The sequence below is a fragment of the Oncorhynchus mykiss genome, chromosome 25 (assembly GCF_013265735.2).
Source record: "Oncorhynchus mykiss isolate Arlee chromosome 25, USDA_OmykA_1.1, whole genome shotgun sequence".
NCBI lineage: Eukaryota > Metazoa > Chordata > Actinopteri > Salmoniformes > Salmonidae > Oncorhynchus > Oncorhynchus mykiss.
Genome location: NC_048589.1, coordinates 464,366 through 482,797, shown reverse-complemented (window position 1 = coordinate 482,797; position 18,432 = coordinate 464,366). Strand labels below are relative to the sequence as shown.

Below are 18,432 nucleotides of genomic sequence, written 5' to 3'. Positions count from 1 at the left end.
GATGTGAACCATGCCTCGAACAAAAGAGATCTCAGAAGACCTAAGATTAAAGAATTGTCGCCTTGCATAAAGCTGGAAAGGGTTACAAAAGTATCTCTAAAAGTCAGTCCATGGTAAGACAAATTGTCTATAAAAATTTAGAAATTTCACTCCCTTGGAGTGGCCGTCCTGCAAAGATGACTGCAAGAGCACAGCGCAGAATCTTAGAGTGTCAGCTAAAGACTTACCGAAATCTCTGGAAGACGCTAAAATCTCTGTTGACGAGTCTACAATATGTAAAACACTAAACACGAATGGTGTTCATGGGAGGACACCATGGAAGAAGCCACTGCTATCCCAAAAAAACATTGCTGCATGTCTGAAGTTCGCAAAAGAGCACCTTGATGTTCCACAGCGATACTAGCAATTATTCTGTGGACAGATGAAACTAAAGTTGTGTTGTTTGGAAGGAACGCACAACATTATGTGTGGAGAAAAAAAGGCACAGCACACCAACATCAAAACCTCATCCCAACTGTAAACGATGGTGGAGGGAGCATCATGGTTTGGGGCTGCTTTGCTGCCAAAGTCCCAGATTCTCTGAGAGAGGTTGCATTTTAGTGAATGAACAAATTACTTGAGGTTGTTTGTTTTCCGACTTCATTGTAACTGTCACACACTTTTCCTCAAAGACAGCGGTACATGTTTCACGAGAAGAGGCTCATACATTTTTTTACCACAGTGTTTTCGATAAACATCACTTTCCCATTTAGCTAAGAGTTCATATGCATATTTGCAGGACACTAAAAACATTCAAAATATTAGCAAAAATATTTCCAATGTACCAATTTAAAATGACGTAAATAAGTGATCTACCAGTAGTCTCTCAGGCCCTTTTCCATTTACTATATATTTGGTATATAATACTTTGAAACAACAGGAAAATATTTGTGCCTTCAGCTGAATTCAAATGTTTGAGCAGGAAGCTTCAAAGGTTAAAGCCACAATTGAAGTAAAACTCAGAGGATCCATACAAAGGGGGATGAAAAACTTCCATTACAAAAATAGCTGTTCCCACACTCCCAAAAACAACATATATTACTTTAAACATGACTTTTCACAATCAAACAGTGAATGTACTTGTACATTTTAGTTATACGCTTGTTCTAAGTCCATATGCCATCTCTCCAGAGTTGCATAGTGGCCAGCACCTAAGAAAATAGCCCAGGCGAGTGTGTGTGAAGCGTCATATTGTCGCTATTAATCAAGATGAAAATAAAATGCCTCCAAGACACTGACTTTGAGAAAACCACTGCACCACGGGATCAAGCTAGAATGATGAATGTGAAGTCACTCACTCACACAGTAGGGCTACATTAGTAGTAAGTGACTAAAGATGGAGTCATGAAGTGAATCAGCCAGCTTCATTCAACAATATTTATTTTGTAAGTAATGACATCCACCTTGTGCTTGAATGTCACGTAAAGTCATTTTACTAACATGGTCGAAAAAAAATAATGTCAGTAAAGCTTGCTAGCTGCAGGCAGGATACAACATGCTAAATCAGCTGATGAAATCACTGGTGACCGATATACAGTACTTGCAAATATTTTGTGCAGGAGTGTTTTTACAACTTTCTGACTGTCAGAAACGTGTATTTTCCCCCCTAATCAATCTACACACAATACCCCATAATGACAAAGCAAAAACAGTTTTGTAGAAATGTTTGCAAATGTATACGTTTAAAAATAATAATAATATCACATACACATACATAACTATTCAGAGTCTTTACTCAGTGCTTTGTTGAAGCACCTTTGGCAGCGATTACAGCCTCAAGTCTGCTTGGGTAGGATGCTACAAGCTTGGCACACCTGTATTTGGGGAGTTTCTCCCAGTCTTCTCTGCAGATCCTTTCAAGCTCTGTCAGGTTGGATGGGGAGCGTCGCTGCACAGCTATTTTCAGGTCTCTCCAGATATGTTTGATCAGGTTCAAGTCCGGGCACTGGCTGGGCCACTCAAGGACATTCAGAGACTTGTCCTGAAGCCACTCCTGTGTTGTCTTGGCTGTGTGCTTAGGGTCATTGTCCTGTTGGAAGGTGAACCTTCGCCCCAGTCTGAGGTCCTGAGTGCTGTGGAGCAGGATCTCTCTGTACTTTGCTCCGTTCACCTTTCCCTGAATCCTGACTAGTCTCCCAATCCCTGCTGCTGAAAAACATCCCCACAGCATGATGCTGCCACCACCACGCTTCCTCGTATGGATGGTGCCAGGTTTCCTCTAGGTGTGATGCTTGGCATTCAGGCCAAAGCGTTCATTCTTGGTTTCATCAAACCAGAGAATCTTGTTTCTCATGGTGTGATGCTTGGCATTCAGGCCAAAGCGTTCATTATTGGTTTCATCAAACCAGAGAATCTTGTTTCTCATGGTCTGAGAGTCTTTAGGTGCCTTTTGGCAAACTCCAAGCGGGCATAGATGCCTCTTACTGAGGAGCGGCTTCCGTCTGGCCACTCTACCATAAAGGACTAATTGGTGGAGTGCTGCAGAGATGGTTGTCCTTCTAGAAGGTTCTCCCATCTCCACAGAGGAACTCTGGAGATCTGTCAGAGTGACCATCGGGTTCTTGGTCACCTCCCTGAGCAAGGCCCTTCTCCCCCGGATGCTCAGTTTGGCCGGGCGGCCAGCTCTAGGAAGAGTCTTGGTGGTTCCAAACGTCTTCCATTTAAGAACGATGGAGGCCACTGTGTTCGTTTGGACTTTCAATGCTGCAGAAATGTTTTGGTACCCTTCCCCAGATCTGTGCCTCGACACAATCCTTCAAACTCATGGCTTGGTTTTATGTTCTAACATGCACTGTCAACTGTGGGATCTCATATAGACAGGTGTGTGCCTTTCCAAATCATGTCCAATCAATGAATTTACCACAGGTGAACTCCAATCAAGTTGTAGAAACATCTAAAGGATGATTAATGGAAACAGGATGCACCTGAGCTCAATTTTGAGTCTCATAGCAAAGGGCCGAATACTTATGAAAATAAGGTTTCTGTTTTTTATTTTTAATAGATTTGCAAAAAAAAATAAAAATCTGTTTTCGCTTTGTCATTATGGGGTATTGTGTGTTGATTGATGAGATTTAAAAAAAAATCCATTCTAGAATAAGGCTGTAACGGAACAAAATGTGGAAAAAGTCAAGGGGTCTGAATACTTTCAGAATACACTGTATAGGCTACAACACATTACGCAGGACAGAAAAACATAAAAGTCCATAGATGTAGCTAGCTACAGTATATGCTCTCTTTGTTGTTGTTTTTTAAACTTTTTCCTCTTTTTCTCCCCAATTTCATGGTATCCAATTGGTAGTTACAGTCGTGCCTCATCGCTGCAACTCCCATACGGACTCTGGGGAGAGGCGACGGTCGAGAGCCGTGCGTCCTCCGACACACAACCCAGCCAAGTCGCACTGCTTCTTGACTCAATGCCCGCTAACCCGGAAGCCAGTAGCACCAATGTGTCAGAGGAAATACCGTACACCTGGCGACCGTGTCAGCGTGCATTGCGCCCGGCCCGTCACAGCGAATTGGGACAAGAACATCCCTGCCGGCCAAACCCTCCCCTAATCCGGACGACGCTGGGCCAATTGTGCGCCGCCCCATGGGTCTCCCGGTCGTGGCCGGCTGCGACAGAGTCTGGACTCGGCCAAGGATCTCTAGTGGCCCAGCTAGCACTGTGATGCAGTGCCTTAGAGCACTGTGCCACTCAGGAGGCCCTAGTAGATGCTATCTTGGGTAAATAAATGAATGCTCCAGTAGGCTAATCTTTTTGAGTGTGTGGACTGTATTACTTACTGTATTACAGTGCCTTGCGAGAGTATTCGGCCCCCTTGAACTTTGCGACCTTTTGCCACATTTCAGGCTTCAAACATAAAGATATAAAACTGTATTTTTTTGTGAAGAATCAACAAGTGGGACACAATCATGAAGTGGAACGACATTTATTGGATATTTCAAACTTTTTTAACAAATCAAAAACTGAAAAATTGGGCGTGCAAAATTATTCAGCCCCCTTAAGTTAATACTTTGTAGCGCCACCTTTTGCTGCGATTACAGCTGTAAGTCGCTTGGGGTATGTCTCTATCAGTTTTGCACATCGAGAGACTGAAATTTTTCCCCATTCCTCCTTGCAAAACAGCTCGAGCTCAGCGAGGTTGGATGGAGAGCATTTGTGAACAGCAGTTTTCAGTTCTTTCCACAGATTCTCGATTGGATTCAGGTCTGGACTTTGACTTGGCCATTCTAACACCTGGATATGTTTATTTTTGAACCATTCCATTGTAGATTTTGCTTTATGTTTTGGATCATTGTCTTGTTGGAAGACAAATCTCCGTCCCAGTCTCAGGTCTTTTGCAGACTCCATCAGGTTTTCTTCCAGAATGGTCCTGTATTTGGCTCCATCCATCTTCCCAGCAATTTTAACCATCTTCCCTGTCCCTGCTGAAGAAAAGCAGGCCCAAACCATGATGCTGCCACCACCATGTTTGACAGTGGGGATGGTGTGTTCAGGGTGATGGGCTGTGTTGCTTTTACGCCAAACATAACGTTTTGCATTGTTGCCAAAAAGTTAAATGTTGGTTTCATCTGACCAGAGCACCTTCTTCCACATGTTTGGTGTGTCTCCCAGGTGGCGTGTGGCAAACTTTAACCGACACTTTTTATGGATATCTTTAAGAAATGGCTTTCTTCTTGCCACTCTTCCATAAAGGCCAGATTTGTGCAATATACGACTGATTGTTGTCCTATGGACAGAGTCTCCCACCTCAGCTGTAGATCTCTGCAGTTCATCCAGAGTGATCATGGGCCTCTTGGCTGCATCTCTGATCAGTCTTCTCCTTGTATGAGCTGAAAGTTTAGAGGGACGCCCAGGTCTTGGTAGATTTGCAGTGGTCTGATACTCCTTCCATTTCAATATTATCGCTTGCACAGTGCTCCTTGGGATGTTTAAAGCTTGGGAAATCTTTTTGTATCCAAATCCGGCTTTAAACTTCTTCACAACAGTATCTCGGACCTGCCTGGTGTGTTCCTTGTTCTTCATGATGCTCTCTGCGCTTTTAACGGACCTCTGAGACTATCACAGTGCAGGTGCATTTATACGGAGACTTGATTACACACAGGTGGATTGTATTTATCATCATTAGTCATTTAGGTCAACATTGGATCATTCAGAGATCCTCACTTAACTTCTGGAGAGAGTTTGCTGCACTGAAAGTAAAGGGGCTGAATAATTTTGCACGCCCAATTTTTCAGTTTTTGATTTGTTAAAAAAGTTTGAAATATCCAATAAATGTCGTTCCACTTCATGATTGTGTCCCACTTGTTGTTGATTCTTCACAAAAAAATACAGTTTTATATCTTTATGTTTGAAGCCTGAAATGTGGCAAAAGGTCGCAAAGTTCAAGGGGGCCGAATACTTTCGCAAGGCACTGTATATGGACTGGAATTCAAACCATGAAAAAGCAGGGAGAGAACATGCGATTCTGGTGCAGCACATGCGGCCTACAAAGTTACAAGTATAGAGGCTAGCAAATTTTAATTTTGAAATATAATAGGGCCTTTCATAATAATTCCCCTAATGTTATTAGCTTTCTCTCTCTAGTGTTGCTTTATTCCTACCTCGCTTTCAACAGTTAAATGAAGTACGATTTTTTATCCTTATCTTCATCATTCTAATGACATGCATGAATAATATAGAACTAGAATTGGATAGAATAGTTATGGTTATTCACTATTCTAGTCTAGTCTAGCTTTTCCTGCATGGGACTCCAAGAGCTAAGGAGCATTTTTTAAGGAGCGAGGCCAGCGGAGCACAGGTGCGTAAGTATTGCACAAGAGACAGAGGCTACAAGTTAGAAGCTTATTATGCACAATGCATCATTCATTAACTAAATATAAGGCTAATACTGCATAGAATGTTTTACCTGAAAGAGGTAGGCTAGGACATCTATCTATCTATAGGCCTATATATCCATCTTGATTAGGATGATCTATTGTGGATAGAATTTGAATGGAATTGATGGAGGGAGAGAAATAATGTGAGTGCTCGCACGTGCACTGATTTAAAGCAACGATATTCGAGTGATAGGCTGTTTTAAAACTCTGCAGCTGCAATAAAATGTTTTTTATCTTTACAATTAAAAAATAAGGTGACCCCCGAAAGCCAAATGGAGATGTGTAAATTAGACGCACATTCCGACCTTTATAACGCTTGAGCAAATGTAGGCCTACCTGTCACATGAAAAAGTTACCGTGATGAGATGATTGGTCTACATGCATTGTGAACTGTGCTCCATACTGAGATTGGCTGTTGGTCCCCACCCTGAGCGTTGATGATTCATCATGCAGAGAGCAGAGAGAAGGCCGTAGAGAAGCCAGATTTAGACATTGCATATAATTTATCAGTTCCATTTCACTTCATGCTGTTCATATAAATAATTTATTATAATTTACCGGTTTCTTGCAGTTATTTATCCCTGGAAAAGGGAGTGGTTTTGGGCGATAAATCTCGGTAACCGGTTTCCGCTATTCAACCCTAGCGAGCATTGTCTCAAATCAAATCAATCATCACTCATATGATTGTGGTTTTCATTGCAGATAAAGACATCCACAACCTATGTTGTGAATTCTCCTTTTAAAAGCCGTCAGTCCCTATGTCACACGCATTCTCTCTCCCCCTGAATGAGTTGTGTAACCCTGCCATCCATCTCTCCTTTACTCATACCTGCTGAGCACAGAGTAGACTGCAGGAGTTTCTGTGGCAGGAAAGAAAGCACTGTGGGACTGGTGATTACCATTCAGAGAGATCGGCACGCTGCTTCAGATGCTCTGCTGTCCTCTCCCCTCCTCTACTCTTCTTCTCCTCCCCTCTCCCTTTCTCCCCTGCCATCCTCTCCTTTCCCCATGCTCTATTCTGCTCTGCTCTCCTCTACTCACCTTCCCTCTCCTCTCCCTCCTACTCCACCCTCTCCTCATGTTCCTCCTTATCTTCTCTCCTTCCCTTTCCTCCTCTCTGTCATTCCCTTGCCTCTCCAATCCTTTTCTCCTCTCCCTTGAGAACTTCTACAGAATAGCCCCATCTTCCCGCCAGTGTCCACTGGTTCTCCATCTTCACTCTAGGGTCTTTGGCCAGCCATCGACCAACTGTCCCCCACTATAGCACCACTCTCACCAACAGCCCTCACTTGCAAGTCATTAATGGAGATAGGATAGGTTGCGAGCCAATCAATTATTTTGGAACAAATTTGATGAAAATCTGATTAACATGCTGATTTACATACAGGGCAGCAAATGTAACAAGTTCCTATTGCGAAGGGGGTTTGGAGGGCAGCCAAGTGGCAACATTAGAGGAAGGCTGTATAAATAATACCCTCGCTCTGCCCCTGGTAATAAATGCAGCGGTAGCTCAGGCAGATCACGGCATGCAAGGGGTCAGCTTGGTTCACCTCTTGTTGGCGAATTTGCAACTTAGAGTAATTGAGCCGGAATGGCTGGAATCTCCTTCGATGAGCGCATAAAGTCTTTGAGGTGTGGTGATTGGGAATCCTTCGCATGCATACAGCCATTATCAACAGAGCTTTTACATTACTACTTACGAGACAGTGTTTTAGATGAGGTTAGACCATCTTCACACAGATAGTCTAGGAAAGTAACTTGCAAGGCAGAGAGCCGAGTTCCGTCAAGTCCTGGGTTTAATTTCATTTCAATTTGTTCATCTCAACAGGGCTGTTAATCCTGACACTTGAGCTAACTCTAGAAAGTAACTTAAAAAAATTATTTTGAGAGAGAAGTCTAACGCTGCACTATGTTTGATGCTACACAGTAAGGGACATGCCATTTCCCTTGGTGGTACATGCATTTAGTGTACAGGTGTAGCTTTCATCTGAGTGTCATAGATTTCATACTCTATCTAGCGATTTAAAAAGGGCTACTAAAAGGAGAAAACAAATTGCTAAAAACGTTGTCTAAGATCAAGCCATTTAAGCGCTAACGCTGACCTCAATCTTTCAGTGACAAAAAAATGGTTTGTTTCCTTGGATATGACCTTACTAGAGTCCAGGCTTCACAGATGGAACCTCAGTTGGAATTGTGTATGCTTTAATTAAGAATTGGCCTACCTATATCTTCCCACAATGCCCCAAACACCTAAACCCTAAAACCTTCCAGTAGATCCCAGAGAGAGTGAGAGAAATACAGTTCAGAAAGAGCATTGACTTTTCTTTGTAACATTATCCCCCAAAAACATACCATAACCACAGAGAGCACTTGCACGATCCTCCACCTGCTTTTAATGAGGACAGTTTCTTCGATATAGGCCCACTCATCAATTAGGCCAGACTGACAGCCAGAGAAGGCCATTGATCAGGCCTTTTTCTGCTGAGGCAAACACTAGTGCTGCCACCTGCCCAGGACTCCCATTATATAATGGAATCTATGCAGTATAACTGGACTGCCCCCCCCCCCCCCCCCCCCCCAAAAAAAAAGAAATATACTGTATCTCAACTGCCTATTCTGTTTGCCTCATGGAGAAACAGACCAAGTAGAGATATGTGTAAATTAATAAAATGGGTGAGTTGCATGGTCAGCAAGCCCAGCTCACCCCCAGCCCAGCTCTACCTACCTGCCCGCCACCTCGACTGCTAAATAAGTTATAAACCACAGAGTCAGGTAATTTTCCTCCTGCCGAACGCCTTCAAAAGCACTGAAATACTGAAAGGCCCCTCTCAAGATATTTGATGCGTTTCTCAGTCCGGTTGTATTACGATAGCTAAAGTACGCCTGCCATTTATTTTATTAATGATGTTCTCATCATTGCTGAGGGTATACCTGCCAGTTTACTCCAAGAAGGATGCTAAGGGAGGCTGGATTTCCACCGTCCAGCCCCCACTCTCAGAAAAGGTCCACAAATAGTTAGTCTCTTTTGTACAGTGCATGCATCTGTGAAAAAGTACCATTAAAGCCCAAAGTAAGTGGACCCAGAGTAAAGTGGCAAGAAACACAATGAGATTACATGGGCGGCAGGTAATCTAGCGGTTAAGAGCATTGGGCCAGTAACCAAAAGTTTGCAGGTTCAACTCCTGAGCAGACTAGGTGAAGAAATTGTAGATGTAGTCTTGAGCAAGGCACTAAACCCTAAATTGCTTAAATGTAAGTGCAATCCCCCTCTGCTGCTACCCCACAAATGAGATTCTACAATTTGTGTTGTGGGCAGCATGGCAGAGCTTGTAAATGTCTCTCCAAGTCACCGGAGGCTGAATATCTTATTTGAGAGAGGCAGTCGAATGAACGACCCCTCAGAGCGGCTGCACAGCACAGACCATATCAAGGTTATTGTCTGATGAGTTGTCTGTTATATGTTTATCATCCATGAAGCCTGTGTAGAAGAACTTTGATGAAGGACCAGAGAGACAGCGGTTCAACTCTAACACATTTTTTTGCGAGCGTCTACAAAACTGTAGAATAATACAGTGGCTGCCAATCTGTAATCTCCTTGGTTGGTGAATAACAACAATAAGACTGAATAATTCTGTTTTATGTTACCGTATCATGGGGTTACACTGGAACACCTTCACCAGTATGATGTAATTATTACATTGTACGTTGAGCACAAGCATCCAGATTCTATAGTATTTTAACACTTACTACACATTTACACTACAGTATTCAATGTCCTTTGAGGTCGAGTCACAATCTTTCCACAAAGAACCAAACAATATTTTGGAAGAAGACTGTCACAAATCCTAGATTGGAATGTTTGGATGTGCTTTTTCTTCATAGTAGACCAAAAATGCTGAGTGTATAGTCAGTATTGCCTTTCCCTTTGGGTCTTCTACCACCCAGGGTCTCTCTAGCTGAGCTCCTAGCCTGAGCTGCCTCCAGTCCTTCTCTCAACAGACTGATCTCTTGCCTTGGCAAAACATCTGAATCCCGCTAACTAACCAGCGCTCTCCACCTCCCAAAACTCACACATACACACACATACACACACACACACATTATCCTTCCCCATGCAAATGTGGAGCTTTCTGTTATCGGACTTAGAGTGCTGTCAGGGCCCAAGACTCCACAGACATAAATGGATCTCCTCTCAAAACCTGCAGCTTATACCCGTCCCGAGGTGCCAGCAGATGTCTGTGCACAGACAATCCGCTTTGAAGAGGGGGTGACTGTGAAATAAGATGCAACAGCTGCAGCAGCATTTGCCCTGGCAAGTTACAGTTTCTGAGCCTCATGAGTGGAATGAAAATGACGTTTTGGGGTGGTACCTGCAATTCTGTTTGCTGGCTGGATAGAAACGTTTGATTACAGAAATTTGTGACGGAAAAATTATTAAGGCGCAAGAGGCGGAATGAACGTTTGATCGTACTAATGACCATATAAACATACGGGTGTAAACCATTGCTGTAGCAGCCATAATAGACCAGCCCCATTAGAATTTGACTCACAGTTTCTCCTAGATCGAGTCTGAGTGGGTGCTTGTCTGAGGCAAGAGAAAGGGGTGGGTGGGTTAAAAAGTAGTACGTTTGCACTCCTCTGTTGCAATGCTTAAGCAGTGTTTTCCAATTAGCGCCGGCCGTCGACTAATCAGCCAGTTACAGACTCATTTTCAGCCGGCTACTTTTTCCACTTTCCATTATCTACTGCAGGGGTGTGCAACTTCAGTGCTCGAGGGCCTGATTGGTGTCACACTTTTTCTCCATCCCTAGCAAACACAGCTGATTAATCAAATTGCATTCTAAACTGAAGATCATGATTAGGTGATTATTGGAGTCAGGAGTGTTAGCTGGAGCTGGGGCAAAACTGTGATACCAATCAGGCCCTCGAGGACTGGAATTGCCCACCCTACCCTACCCTACCTCTACTGTACTTCTACCTGGATCCAAAAATGGTTCTCCTATGGGGACAACCGAAGAACCCTTTTGGGACCATTTTTCTAAGAGTGTAGGATGTCGGGGTTCCCCAGACAGTGACGCTAAAGTGATTGGCTCTCGTCTCGTCAGTCAGTGTAGCCTAATTTGCAAATGCTACTGGTAGGCCTAAGGGTTTTGGCGAGTATATATCTAATTATCAAAAGTAAATATAATTGCTAAAATATACTTACGCATCAAAAGTAAAAGTATAAATCATTTCAAATTCCTTATATTAAGCAAATCAGACGGCACAATTTGTAATATTTTTTTAAATATACGGATAGTCATGGGCACACGAACACTCAGACAAAATTTGCAAACAAAGTATTTGTGTTTAGTGAGTCCACCAGATCAGAGGCAGTAGCGATAACCAGGGATGTTCTTTTGATAAGTGTGTGAATTTGACCATTTTCCTGTCCTGCTAAGCATTCAAAATGTAACAAGTACTTTTGTGTGTAAGGGAAAATGTATGGAGTAAAAGTACATTCTTTTCTTTAGGAATCTAGTGAAGTAAAAGTTGTCAAAAAATATCAATAGTAAAGTACACATAACCCCAAAAACTACTTAAGTAGTACTTTAAAGTATTTTACACCACTGCCAGAGGACACCAAAATAGAGCTACTTCGGCTACTTTTTCTATTTGGCTGGCTACTCTATGTACTTGTGGAAAACAATGGCTTTCTAGTCCTTTTCAGGAGGTAAAGTAGCATCACAAAAATCCAAGAGTATATCACAGAAGCCGGGGTAAAAAAAAACATAATTGCATAGGAATCAATAAAAGAGGGTGCTACTGGGAGCATTAAACAGTAAGCATGTGTTCGTTTTCTTTGATCTTACTCATTTGTCCCCCGAGGGTTGTTATATCATATCTCCGGCCTTGATAGTAATTCACTGACTACACACACACACAGCCCAGTGGCAAGGCTTTTAGAGGGGAATCAAACATACATCGGTGCCATTTGGTCAGAATAGACCAGTTTCCAAAGATTCTTTACACGTTTAATTGAGCATCCACATCTGATATGACCTTGTACACGCTTAGATAAAAATATGCTATCTAGAATGTTAATAAAGGGTTCTTTGGCTGTTCCCATTGGAGAACTCTTTGAATAACCCTTTTTGGTTGCACGTAGAACGCTTTTGGTTCCAGGTACAACCCCTTTGGATTCAAAGTAGAACCTTTCTACAGAGGGTTCTACATGGAACCCAAAAGGGTTCTCCTATGGGGTCAGCCAAAGAAACCTTTTGGAACCCGTTTTTCTGAGTGTAGAATGGACACCATCTCAGGTAATTCACTAAGGCCTGTATCCTAACTTGAGATGCATGTAATTCCAATGTTTGTGCAAATCTTCCACTGACCTCAATGCAAGAATTACGTGAAGGTTTAGCCCCTAGACGATCCTAACTACTTTTCTCCTAGCTAGAGTCAGGCTTGTCCTTATGCTACCTAACTGTTTTGGTCATATTTTGAGAGTGTGTCCGGGATAAAGGTAACAAATGGAGGCTTGTCCGGGATCAATGTATTACCTCCAGGGCCTTACCTCGGACCACGATGGCAGTGGACTTCTTAGCCGGGTTGCCAACGTTGTTGCTGGCCACGCAACTGTAGACTCCTGCTTCCTCCATGGAGATGGCGGGCAGCGTGAGGGTTCCCCCGTTGAGTCGGCTTTTCTTGGACAGCTCATCCGTGTTGCGCACCCAGGTGAGTGTGGGTGTTGGCTCCCCACCGGAGGTCACACACACCAGGGTCACGGACTGCCCGGGGTTCACCACGATAGGGTCCTCCACCAGCAGTTTAATGGTGGGGGATGCTTGAAACCACAGGAATAAGTAGAATGCATTATAATGTATGCATTATAATGTATGTCTGTAAGAAGTCGATAGTTAAATCTCGGCAACCATAATTTTTTACTCTTGCCAGCTACTCAATTAGGTTCTTGAGATGAGAGATGAGAAATAAAACTAGAAACCTGAAACGACAACGGAAACTCTCAACCAAAGCATGGGCCAAATGTTCCCACACCTTCCAAAATTCAAAAGATGTGTACAGCTGCAAAATTCTGATTTTGTCCATATAATCAGTGACGAAAAATCTTGGCACCGGAACAATTGTTACTCATTATTTGTTCCATCCCACAGTCTATTGAGAGATGTTACAATACCATTTATGTTACGTACATCTGTCCATGAGAGATTAGTCAAAAGTCAACAAACAAGTCAATAGGTACTGCAGCTGCTGTAAACTGAGTAGTATTCTCCCAAAGGTAGGATATACACTATATATACAAAAGTATGTGGACATCCCTTCAAATTAGTGGATTTGCTATTTCAGCCACACCCATTGCTGACAGGTGTATACAATTGAGCACACAGCCATGCAATCTACATAGACAAACATTGGCGGTAGAATGGCATTACTGAAGAGCTCAGTGACTTTCAACATGGCACCATCATCTGAGCAACAACGCCCCACTTTCATCTGAGTAACAATGGCTCAGCCGCCATTGAACTCTGGAGCAGTGGAAACACGTTCTCTGGAGTGATGAATCATGCTTCACCATCTGGCAGTCTGACGGACGTGTTTGGCGGATGCCAGGAGAGAGCTACTGGCCCCAAGATCGGTGTGGAAGAATTTGACTAGCCTGCACAGAGCCCTGACCTCAACCCCATCGAACACCTTTGGGATGAATTGGAACGCCAACTGCGAGCCAAGCCTAATCGCCGAACATCAGTGCCCGACCTCACTAATTCTCAAGGCTGAACGGAACAAGTCCCCGCAGCAATGTTCCAACATCTAATGGAAAGCATTCCCAGAAGAGTGGAGGCTGTTATAGCAGCAAAGGGGGACCAACTCCATGTTATTGCCCGTGATTTTGGAATGAGATGTTCGACAAGCAGGTGTCCACCAATAGCATATCCTATTCTGTTACTAGTTGATATTCGGTTCTATAGTGTAGCTGTATAGTTGATGATAGGTTTTACGTTTGTAGGTTCATAACCTTTATAGGTTTATCAATAGGCATATGGCATCCCAATACCAACCAGTGGGATAAATACATTTACTAGCACGGCATAAGCAAGCCTGCTCACACACACTGTAAGTCTAATCAAGGGCCGGAGCAGGAAACCCGCAGGGCGGTGTATTAGGACCGAGTGCTTTCTCCTCTATCATTATTGGCCCTATATAGGGGTGAAGCATCACAGAGAAAAATGGCGAGCCTACAGGATTCCCATCCGTAATGAATCGGGCATTTCCACAGCTTTTCATAGGCGAAATTGCCAGATCCTTGATGTTATGAGTGCTAAACAATACATAACCGTGTTCCCCAAAGGTTTACCTGTTTTGTTAGAGAGTTTGAAGAGAACATTCTTCTCGGGGATGCCGCACACATTCCGGACAGAGGCGATACAGCTGTAGTTGGCGTAATCCTGAGGTCGAAGGTTCTTCAGCTTTAGAATCTTGGTCTCCCCCTGCAACTCAGAAAGAGAAACAGTGTAAAGTGATGTGCCGTCTGTCGCTCTTAATGTGTCTTACAAAGTAAGATAGCAGTGGTATTGAACTGGTCTCGTCGGCTCGTCCTCATCAAAGCGCTTCTTTGGAAGTGCTTCAACAATGAGCTCATTCCCCGAACTAGGAGTATTATCTTTACACCGAGCTTTCAGTTTCATGAAATTCATTGCCTGTCTATTTGGATGTGCATGAAGCGGTGCGCTTGGGACAAATGTCAAGATGCATACAAGCACTATTAACACACATGTATCGTCATGACATTGTAAATAATTTTACCAACAATAGCTGTTTTGTCTGCTCTTGTGTATACCGCCACCTTTGTAGCACTGGCAACATACTTAGAATATGTTATTGTTCCTTATGTTCTTAATTAAAACTCAGGAGGGCATTACTAGGCTGAGGATGGCACAACATGTGAAGTCTACCTGAAAAACTAGGTCCTGATGTCCTGTGTGTGTGTGTGTGTGTGTGTGTGTGTGTGTGTGTGTGTGTGTGTGTGTGTGTGTGAGAGAAACTCCACTGGGAGAAAAATACAGCGAGCCCCTGAAGTGCCGTCTTCCTCTGCTCATTTCGAGCATATCTGAGTTGTGTGAGTTTCATGCCACCGCGAGCCCAAGCTGTTCCCGTCTTTATCATAGTTTGTCTGCTTATGAAACCAGCCTTTGTGAAGCCTGTCAGACATACGACTGTCAAAATGCTCTCATCTCTCCTGTCAACGAAGCTGACTTTACAAGGAAGAGAGGAGATGTTTTTAAAAAAACTGGTGCAATTTCCCAACTCAAGTCACTGATATTGTGCTCACAAAACATCCTCCCATTTGGGATTTGAGTGCTCAATGGGAAACTTTCTATATGCTGTGAAGGGGATAAATACACACAATTAAAACACACAATTTCCATAATAAGAAATTACTTCCTTTATGAGAATAGGAGTTCCTTAATATCTAAAATGCTGATCAGAGGAACGGGTTGTTTGATCAAGCTAAGGGTTCTCAAAAAAAATTACCCAAATGCCTGAAAAATTCCCCCGAGGGCCTGATACCAATTTGTCTGGGGAACCACAAGAAACAGCTCTTGGCCAGATTTGGCACCCAGGCCACGAGTTTTAGACCCTGATCTAGATGTCACAGCAGGTGTGGACTTTCGGCTTACTTGTGTAAAGAAGGGCTCGTAGATCTCCACGCCCTTATCCGAGCCTTGGGACAGGAACTCTTTGTCACGCCTCCAGCTGTAGCGCACTGGGGGGTTGGAGTTGGCCATGCAGCGCAGGAACACTGTCCGCTCATAGTAGAACTGCTCCTTAGCCTCCCCGATGCTCTGGTGGACGGTTACGATGGGATCATCCAAATCTAGAAAGTGAACATAGAAACAGTGGTCATTGGCATCAAGGCGCCTCCAAGCAGCCTCTGTTTGCCACACACTTGTGTAGGTCAACGCATGAAGGGCAATTACCTTTCCTTCTTAATCCCAGGGACCTATTTATATACAGTGGCTGACTTTTAATGAAGTGTGCTGGTTCAATTGGTTAACAGCTGTTGTCCTCTTTTGCAATCACATCTTCCCCCTTAAGCTCTTTAAAGAGCCTGTGATGCCACAGATGTAATACTCATACCAAATGTGCATGACAAGAGGGAAAATCATGATTTGTTTTACATGTGAAATATAATATCCATCATATAAATATCATATGAAAGATCATAGAAATATTTAAATGTTCTATTTTTCTAGAGATTTTTCTGGAGCGCATCAGTAATGTCAATCCCTGACTTCTACAGTCGACAAACACATCACAATTAGACTTTTTTTCTATTTATCATACATCCAACATTTCAGGAATCCTCAACTCCATCCATAATTGTCAAATAAAGGCACACGCATTCCACTGAGGTGCTTTCAAATGTTTTTTGACAGCCCGAGTAGTGCTTGAAGTTCAATGAAAAGGGCCACTTAGACTCCAAAGTTCCAGCTCCAATCGAGAGGGAGCTTTTAAAACTGTGATTTTGACAAGAGCTCGATAATGTTCCACCGGAGAGCCACTGGCTTTTATGGGCTACTTTGAGATGCAGACAAGCACCTTCAAAAATCTGTTTCCCACCAGCCAACTAACTACTGTGACTACCTACTGCCACGGGCAGTCCAGAGCCAGACAAATTTCCTGTACAAACCATTATAATGTATTTGCATTTTTTTATAATAAATAATGGCTTTGCAGATTAGTCTTGAGTCAATTCTCCGATACGTTTTCCTTATTTCTTTCTCCTACTGCCGTGGAATGTCAGTCAGACTCAATCAAGGTCATCGTTGTGCTTTAGCCTTGCCAACCACCAAGGATTCCAACACAGCATCGCCAAGTGGCAGCGAACAGCAACACGTGTCATTGCTTTGATCAGCTCGTCTCATTTAGTGAAGCAGGCAGGATCGATAAAAGTGCATGTGTGCCAGTACGCCACAGTGGAGCAGAGATTAGACAATAAGCAAGTGCTCTGATCTCTGAGTCAGGGGTAATGACACTATGCTCATTGTCTCCCCCTGGCAATGTTTTCTGCCACTGTCCATCTCTGCTCCTATTTATCTTGCATCTCTGCAGTAAACTAACCCATGGCCCTCTATCGTCTCCTCCTCTCCACTCTCTCGGAAGCACATCCTCAGAGTGCAGACACACCAGATTTGTCTTGTTTTTGTATTTGCCAGCTCCAGGCAGCCGGGGAACGCTGAATGTCAAACATGGAAACGCTGACTCGATCAACCTCATTTTGGGGGGGTTGAAGAATTTGTAGCTCACTTTTTCATGGGAGTACCGAGGTAGGGGAAGATTGCAGAGTAAGGCTTCTCGGGGGCTTCCGATACAACTCATCCACAGAGAGAAAGTATAGACTGAGTAGACAAAACATTAAGAACACCTCTTTCCATGACATACTGACCAGGCGAATCCAGGTGACCCCTTATGTCACTTGGTAAATCCACTTCAATCAGTCTAGATGAAGAGGAGACCGGTATGCTTCTGGCCCCTCCTTGGACACTGTGTTAACTAACCTCCAGACGAGCGTCAATGCCATACAACTCTCCTTCCGTGGCCTCCAACTGCTCTTAAAACGCAAGAAAACTAAATGCATGCTTTTCAAACGATCGCTGCCCACACCTGCTCGCCCGTCCAGCATCACTACTCTGGACGGCTCTGACTTAGAATACGTGGACAACCACAAATACCTGGGTGTCTGGTTAGACTGTAAACTCTCCTTCCAGACTCACATTAAGCATCTCCAATCCTAAATTAAATCTAGAATTGGCTTCCTATATCGCAACAAAGCATCCTTCACTCATGCTGCCAAACATACCCTTGTAAAACTGACCATCCTACTGATCCTCAACTTCGGTGATGTCATCTATAAAATAGCCTCCAACACTCTACTCAACAAACTGGATGCAGTCTATCACAGTGCCATCCGTTTTGTCACCAAAGCACCATACACTACCCACCATTGCGACCTGTACGCTCTCGTTGGTTGGCCCTCGCTTCATACTCGTCGCCAAACCCACTGGCTACCGGTTATCTACAAGTCTCTGCTAGGTAAAGCCCTGCCTTATCTCAGCTCACTGGTCACCATAGCAGCACCCACTCGTAGCACGCACTCCAGAAGGTATATCTCACTGGTCACCCCCAAAGCCAATTCCTCCTTTGGTTGTCTTTCCTTCCAGTTCTCTGCTGCCCATGACTGGAACGAATTGCAAAAATCTCTGAAGCTGGAGACTCACATCTCCCTCACTAGCTTTAAGCACCAGCTGTCAGAGCATTTTACAGATCACTGCACCTGTACTTAGCCTATCTGTAAACAGCCCATCTATCTACCTACCTCATCCCCATACTGGTATTTATTTATTTATTTTTCTCCTTTGCACCCCAGTATCTCTACCATTCCATTGTTTAAATGCTATATTTTAATTAATTTGCCACCATGGCCTATTTATTTCCTCAACTTGCCTCATTTGC

General features: G+C 43.5%; 1 protein-coding gene across 2 annotated transcripts in view; it reads right to left on the bottom strand.

Annotated features, from left to right (window-relative positions):
- The window catches only part of LOC110505206 (MAM domain-containing glycosylphosphatidylinositol anchor protein 2), a 232,727-nt gene that overhangs the window by 105,412 nt on the left and 108,883 nt on the right, over nt 1-18,432 (bottom strand). For both annotated transcript variants that reach the window (XM_021584281.2, XM_036962460.1), the window contains exons 4-6: nt 15,597-15,793; nt 14,273-14,405; nt 12,476-12,745 (exon numbers count right to left, since the gene is read on the bottom strand). In XM_021584281.2, coding sequence (XP_021439956.2) covers nt 12,476-12,745; nt 14,273-14,405; nt 15,597-15,793 — 600 coding nt within the window. The remainder of the gene's footprint in view (nt 1-12,475; nt 12,746-14,272; nt 14,406-15,596; nt 15,794-18,432) is intronic.